The sequence below is a fragment of the Histoplasma capsulatum genome, genomic scaffold (genome assembly GCF_000149585.1).
Source record: "Histoplasma capsulatum NAm1 scaffold_2 genomic scaffold, whole genome shotgun sequence".
Taxonomy (NCBI): domain Eukaryota; kingdom Fungi; phylum Ascomycota; class Eurotiomycetes; order Onygenales; family Ajellomycetaceae; genus Histoplasma; species Histoplasma mississippiense.
Window position 1 is genome coordinate 1,981,083 of NW_001813981.1, and position 7,520 is coordinate 1,988,602.

Here is a 7,520-nt window from a genome sequence, read left to right on the forward strand (position 1 = left end):
ATTTGTAAGATGGGAGTGCAATTGTGCTGTGGGGAATTTAGACTCTACGTTTCAGGGGCTCTCGGATCAACAATTTCTCCGATAGTTTAAATTTGACCCTATCAACTTTCAAGTCAGATGACATATAACATTTCAAGATGTAGAATGTATTTATTGAACTGCTCATCTGCTCTTTACAACTTTCTCGGCCGCTCTACTGCAGAAGGATAATGTTGTTGGTATTTCAAGATGTAGATATATTGCAATGGGTTAAGTTCATCTGCTGACAGAAAAACACACAGCTAATTATAGCAACATCACCCTTTGTGCTTCTTGTTCACCGAGAGCGGCTGGGAGGGGGGAAGGTTTACATAACCCTCCAAAATGAGAAAAGATAGATAATTGAGGGCCATGCAGATATCAGCTCCGGTTGCGCGAGGCGAAGAGTATTTTCCCAAACAGAATACCTGCTCTTAACATTCCAAAGGCAATAAGAAGCTGTCCTTGCCTCCATTGACATACTCTTAGAATATTACACAAGCCAGACCGGCGGATTTTGCAGAGATGGCGAGTTCCAGGCCACCTGTCCATGGTCTCTATGCTAACAAATTCCAGGAGCTCAATTTACCTCCGAATTCCACGGGCGCAAGACAGCCAACAGCTTGTTCAACCCGTCTGCAAAGATGGCATTCTAGAAATTTCACTGGTTGTTCAATCTGCAAAGTATGTCAGACGTGATGAAGTAGCACCTACCTGCCGCAACTGCTTAAAAAAGAGCTTTCACTGCAATGGTGCCCAGAGTGAAACACAGATTCATTGACCCCAGCCAGGCGGCTCCAATCAAAACCGGTGTCTCCAGCCCACATCCATTGCCATATAAGGATCCAACTTCCCCTTGCCAACATTCTATGGATTTGCAAAGTGGTTCCACACTTCATCAGAATTTCTTACTATGGTGAGTCTGCTATTCTTCATCTACTTAGGAGAGTGCGGCTAACAGGCAAGGATATTGAAACTAATCCCACCACTGTCAATGATGAGGCTCGCGATCCCCAGTCCCATTCCTCCAGCGATGGTCCGTACTTGATTAGCAATGCTGATTGTTACTCAGACTATCCTGATATCCGTGGTGATGTATGAAATACAAATGGAATTGACATTGCCATGCTAATTCTAAATAGGTTTGTCGCGGTGATGAAAATGCACCCTTGGCTTTCATTGTTTCCATCTCAGAGCCTGTACTTCAAGAGCGGCTGGAGTATCTGAAGGCTCATACTTTTCATCTACAGTGTATCCTTCGCACATTTTCTGAGAATAGAGTTGATGGACCTCTGGCATTACCATACGCGCTCTGTCTGGTAAAAATTCTCCGACAACACGCAGGGCAGCAATTGTCTGTGAAGAGATTGGATGATACCATCCAATTCCTCTCCACACGATTGAGAGGACTGCTGTCAACACCTCTGTTATATACCGATCGAGGTCGCATAAGTCGTGCGTCACTTCTACTTCAACGGCAGGTGTTCCACAAGCGTCAGAACTTGCCAGGAGATCTCTGGCAACGGAGCACTGTTTTGAGCTTCTCCATGGATGACAATCTAACTGTAACATTGTTCCTTACAAATCATCCCTATTTCAAAGTGCCTGATGAGATTTGGAATGGTGTTAACTCCTTGGATTTGGGTATTGCTGATGTGGCTGTGATGTTTGGTGTTGGTTAATGTGTTTTACCACTGTAGAAGGATAATGTTGTTCTCAGATAGCTGTAGCACCATCTAATCTTCTAATTCTTCACTCATTCATCTACAGTTAGCATACACACTCTTAATGATGGTTTTTCACAATGAACATTTTTAGCACCATGTCCAAGTGTTTCTGCCAGGATCCATGCACAGTTTTGACACAAAGCGGCTTCATTGCTGACGCGGAAAAACTATATACAAGGAATCAATGGGTGAGCTGCTAAAAATTTCCTCCAACATCGGATGCGTATATGGGCATGAGTATTACCCAGCATGCTTCCATTAGTGTTGTAGAAACTTAATTCAACTTGCTGAGTATTTTCAGAGGCTCTCAGATTAACCATTTTTCCGACAGATTATGCGGAACGCCTTAATGAGTTTTATCAATAAAATCTCAAACTCATCCAAAGCGATCTCAAATTTCCAAGCAACACACTCAGAGTAATTAGATTATTGCTTATTGAAAATGCTACTGGAGAATGTAAACGAATGGTGTCAAACTGTACATAAACAAATGCCGTCAGCCCTCCTGTACCTTCGTGGCTTATTGGGTATGGATGGCCATGCACATATTGATCCCCGGTTTGGTTGGGCGAAGCGAAGATCCGAACCATTTTTTCCATGCTAACAAATTCCAGGGGCTCAATCCGAGTTCCTGGGGCAGGAAACAGTCAAGGTAAGGCTGGCTTACACTCTGGACCTTGTTGTGTCTCTCGCTAGACTCCATAAAGAGAGGCCTTGCACCCACCCTTCTCCCATCCTCTTATTCTCTCCACACATCGGAAACGACGCTATCCGGCATGGGATCACAGAATCCCAATCTCAACCATCTCCTTGGCCCCCGTTCCAAAAGAGTTTTTAGCTGATTTCTAGTTTTTACCCTTCTTTTTATCTGACTTGGCGCTTCCTTCTGGTTTACCCTCTGGATCATCGCAAAAGTCGAAGAGTTGTTATATCCAAGTCCTCGAAGAAGTGAAAATTCCAGAACGACAGATGCCCAAAGAAATCAAAATAGCTCAGGAGGTGCCATCAGTCATGGTTGATAATTCTGAACTGCAACTGGCTGCAAGGCGAACAAGGGAGCCGCCCAAAAATGCCAGCCAGATATACTGTGATCACCCAGATTGCCGCAATCATATTCCATACTTCAAGAGACGCAGTGAGTGGAGGTATGCAGCCCTTTTTTTTGAATATGATTCCCATTTCTTGAACTATGTGTTAAGTACATGAACAGCAAACACATGGATAAACATGACCACCCATATAGGTGCACGATCCCCAGTTGCAACCAATCGTTTACCCGGAAACGTAACATGCGCCGTCATGTAGAAGAGGTTCATCAAAAAGGGAAGAAGTGGATGTGTCCTTATTCAGACTGTGATCGAAGCTCAGGAAATGGATTTGCCAGAGAGAGAGATCTCAAAAAACATATCCACCACATTCATACAAAACGAGATTGCTTTCTCCGTGCTGAAATTACTCGGCTTCAGTGGGAAGTTATGGAAAAGGATTCAAGACTGGAAGAGATGAAAATGAAGCTGAAACAGTTGTGGGAGCTGACTGGAAAAGATACTTGCTTCGCATTTTCTCCTTTCATTCAGCTCCCTTCCTTTGCGGAGTTTGAAGCGGGAGTCTCAGAATGGGTTTGAAATAAAATGACAATCTGTATTTACTTCTCTCTGATGCAGAGCTCTGTGTGATTTTCTGTTGTATTCCTGGTTGATAATGTAGTTAAATCAAAGGAAAATGATTGGTTACCTAAAAAACTAATTATCCTTGCTTGCGCCAATAAGAAATAGTGCATCCCGGAAAATTAGAAATCCCGGACGCTGATGAAAACCCCAGCCATGCCAAATTCTAAACTACAGAATATACACAGCTGGAATCTAGGGCTCCCATTGCAAGTGATGGCTTGTATAGACCTCAATAACTGCCTTACTGCATATGGTCCGTTCTTGAGGCGCGAACTCTGGACTATCCTTCTAACTAATAAAGCTAGTGGTTACACAATAGCTACGCATACCTTGAGCTTAAAACCATAACAAGATTATACCAGTCAAAGGTGCTTAAGTTGTGCATTGTCTAATGAGATTTGAAATGGTTTTCACTCCTTGGATTCTTTGGATTGGTGTATTGCTGATGTGACTGTGATGTTTGGTGTTGGCTAATGTATTTTATCACTTTCTCAGCTGGTCTAATATTTTGCCAACAGAAATCCGAAGCCCCGTCATCCAGTAGCCCAGGACATCACCAGCGCATGTTTGCCTTCCCTGGTTCTTCAGACTGGGGTGACGGAGATTGTGATCTCTGGCGGCCGTGTTTTCCTGATTGATGCATCTTGTCCGCTCGCTCATTGCCTTATTTGCGCCTTACGTCGACGCGGGAAACGATACACCGCTGGAATCAGGGGATGGGCTCCCATTGCAACTGATAGCTTGGGGTTCATTTCCCGACAGGGGATGGCCCCTGCAGCGAGTATCAAGTCTAATGTTTGGTTTTTGCTCATTTTGACAATCACCACCAGCCCATTGCCTTGAGCAAACGCAGGCTAGCCATCCAAGGCTTGTCCTTATGCAAGGGGAAGGGCCATATGAACCGTTTGCCTTGCGCCCTTGTTACATGCATGCGCGATTTGGCACCGGCGCGCCAATCAAGAGGTGGGCTGTCAAAAATGGCTACTCCGCTTGGCAGCCTGTGATTTCTGCTCATTTTTCATCATTTCCTGGTTTGGCTGGTTATCCGCAAGCATAAAGGGATAGGAGTGACCCTGTCTTGATCTGTATTTTTGTATACTTCACTGTTCTTTCCCAGAACTTCTCAGGCACATTCATCGCGATCAAGGCGAGCAAGCAGCCCACCTGGTTCTCAACTCATCGAAGAGGCAATTGCTTGCCTCTTCTCCACTTGCTTTCAAACCCCACGTTCCTCAATATCGATATTCGGACCAGGTTGAAGATATCGTCGATACTGAGGAGCGTACCCATGAGGATGAGGTTGAAGAGCAGATATCATACAGCGGGAACTCAATGGCATCTGATTCAGTTACACCGGCCCTTGAAGGATTTCCAGATGTTGAGAAGTTTGATCAGCTCATGAAGAGGTAACACTATATCTATTCATCTCTGAAAAAGATCACTGACAGATTATTAGTTATTATGCTTTAAGTTCAGTAAAGACCTTAATAACCTCAAACGACGCTGAACAGATAAGAATGATACTTCTTAACCCCGAAGACACATCCATAGAATCAGCAAATTTTCGGTATGAATATTGAAATTTCAGTTCTTTTTAGATTGAGAAGTAATATATAGTCATTTCAAATCTGGTGCTGATATATGATTTGAAGGATGACATATTCCAAGTACATCCATGCTACAGACTCAAATCTTCTCTTAGAAATATCAAATGAACTAACTGCAGAATTAACAGAATCCCTGAGATGCTAGTTCAACAATACATAAAAATATGCCCAACGTGCAGTCCAGTACTATCTGAACCACCAGTACCGGCTTTGGAAGGACTCCCAAATGTCATTGAGTTTGACAAGCGCATGGCAAGGTATCTATACCAATTCAACACTGAGAGAGGCTACTGACATGTTTATTAGTTATATCAAACATTTGCCTGATGAACTTAGAGATAAAGCTACAATATCCTGGAGCATGGCTGGGAAGATTGGAAAGGCGCTTCTTGGTGACACTACAAAACCGGTCGAGTTTCAGTATGCATGTTTCAACCTTCTGAATAGTCATTTAGAGGCTGACTTAAGTGTTTTGAAGAGATTGGTCCAAAAAGATGTTCACATTAGGGCGGATCAATGGTCAGCTTTCGGTCTTCCGGGAAGGGAAACCCATTGCAACTGAAGAGAAGTTCTTTAAAATTTTGACAACAGCACATCAGAAATGTGAACATGGAGACCAGAAAAAAACTTCAGCGGAAGTTAATGAATTGTATTCTTGGTGAGTATATTCATTGCCGTCTGAGGATATTTTGAAAAGATAATCTTGGCTAACTTCAGAATTAACAGGGTTCCCGAGGAACTAATTCGTGAATTCGTTAATATATGCCCAACATGCAGGCTGAAATTCACTGAACGATCATTCGTGTGTGGGTATGATGGATGCAAGAAAAGCTATCAACAGCTGGGATATCTGAGATGGCATCAGTTGAATCGTGCGCATTATACTTTCCCTTTTATTGAATCTTTCTGTTGCTGATGTTAACAGTAAGACAACCCTAAGGACATCTACCATCGCGACTTCCCTAACTGGCTTCAATGTCACAAGTCAGCATACCCTCTGGCAACGAAGTTCCAGGCAGGGTCCTACCACTGCGAACACATCAATTCTTCTACGGGGGAGCCTTGCAACTCCATCCTTTCCAATCCTCGCTCTCTTAGAAGGCATGAAGATCAAATCCACAACCCCTGCAAGCAAAAGATGCGGTGCTGTCTATGTACAAAGGAAAAGACCTTTTTTCGCAATATAGCTTTGCAAAGCATATGCGGCTTTTCCACCCCGAAGTTGATTGGCCAAACAAGCGGAAATGCAAGTCAACATATTCTTGATCAATCGACAAGGTACTTGCTTCCGCCCTCTGTCCACTATTACCTTCTCAGGAACTCAGTTATTTAGTGATCTTCCTCATACACCATGCAAATTTTGCTACTTAGAAGGCAACAGTTTGTAGTTACAATAATTGTCCCTATACCAATTTTCCCTAATTCTTGTGTGAATACGATGGATGTACGAAAGCTCCGTTTTACTTCTTTGCTTTATTCCAATTTCAATTGTGTCAGAGTTGCCCTCCTTGCACGATCCCTTGCCTTTTACCACGATAATTTTACTAGATCAAAGAAAATGGTTGATTACTCATCCTTGCTGGAGCCAATAAGAAATAGTGCATCCCGGAAAATTAAAAATTCCGGATGCTATGGAAGGCAGAGTAGTTTCTTTCCTTGCACTTGTCATCCACACACCCATCATCCTGTCGCCCCATTACGCCCGTTCATCGAAGAGGAGCTGCGGCGTCGGGACACTGGGGTCGAAGCTGTCCGGATCGCAGTATCCACTAACCGTGCCAAGCGCACGGTTATCATATAATATCAGGAACTCAGATCCATGTTGACTCCAAGCCCAAAGGCTGTTTCCACCAACAATGAAGGAAGTCCATCGACTTGGATTCCCAAACAGGCTCTCTTGTCAGATGACGTTAGTTGTCATTTAACAGCTTTTGTTACAAAATATGTAGAAAATTGGAAAAGTAGCTCAAATAAACCACTGTACCCGTTAAATATATTCAAGTGGTGGAAAGATACATGGGCAGGAGGCTACATATATAATTACTTGTTCCTTATCGCCGCCACAACCTTCCGCCATAGTGATAAGCCACAGGTCGTTGGCATTGAATTTGTCTGTTTATATCACTAAGAGCCTTTCGAGAAAACACAAAAAGCCTTGCTGAGTGCACTGTTCCCTTGGCGGGGCCATTGATCCAAGCAGATTTGAAAAACAATAGGTGGTGGCAGATGGCAATGCCGGCGGAGATGGTGATGGAAATGGCGATGGCGATGGAGATGGCCGTGGAGATGACCTTGGAGATGGCGATGGCGGCAGAGATGATATCGATCACAGAAGAGTTCTCCACGCTAATAGAATTCTATATTGAAATTGTGTATTTCTTTTTGTTTTGATTTCTCCCTAAAGGAGCAGTTATATACCAATTAGTTGTCAAATTCCATATGAATCGGTTTCAAACTTATTAACCTACGCGATGGTCTCCTTTCAACCACTGCTCGTG

The 7,520-nt window shown here is 43.4% G+C and overlaps 2 protein-coding genes across 2 annotated transcripts; both read left to right on the forward strand.

Annotated features, from left to right (window-relative positions):
* Nucleotides 1-390: 390 nt before the first annotated feature.
* Nucleotides 391-1,700, forward strand: HCAG_02675 (predicted protein; the record flags this gene model as incomplete). The annotated part of the gene is made up of 5 exons (XM_001542454.1): nucleotides 391-425; nucleotides 595-702; nucleotides 963-1,054; nucleotides 1,091-1,113; nucleotides 1,161-1,700. 5 exons carry the CDS (start codon nucleotides 391-393, stop codon nucleotides 1,698-1,700), a joined length of 798 nt encoding a protein of 265 aa, XP_001542504.1.
* A 535-nt stretch (nucleotides 1,701-2,235) lies between these two features.
* HCAG_02676 (predicted protein) lies at nucleotides 2,236-5,804 on the forward strand (the record flags this gene model as incomplete). Its single annotated transcript, XM_001542455.1, has 12 exons — nucleotides 2,236-2,272; nucleotides 2,360-2,397; nucleotides 2,661-2,890; nucleotides 3,323-3,364; nucleotides 3,735-3,783; nucleotides 4,269-4,378; nucleotides 4,543-4,821; nucleotides 5,151-5,279; nucleotides 5,329-5,442; nucleotides 5,501-5,680; nucleotides 5,749-5,768; nucleotides 5,800-5,804. 12 exons carry the CDS (start codon nucleotides 2,236-2,238, stop codon nucleotides 5,802-5,804), a joined length of 1,233 nt encoding a protein of 410 aa, XP_001542505.1.
* Between the last annotated feature and the right edge of the window lie 1,716 nt (nucleotides 5,805-7,520).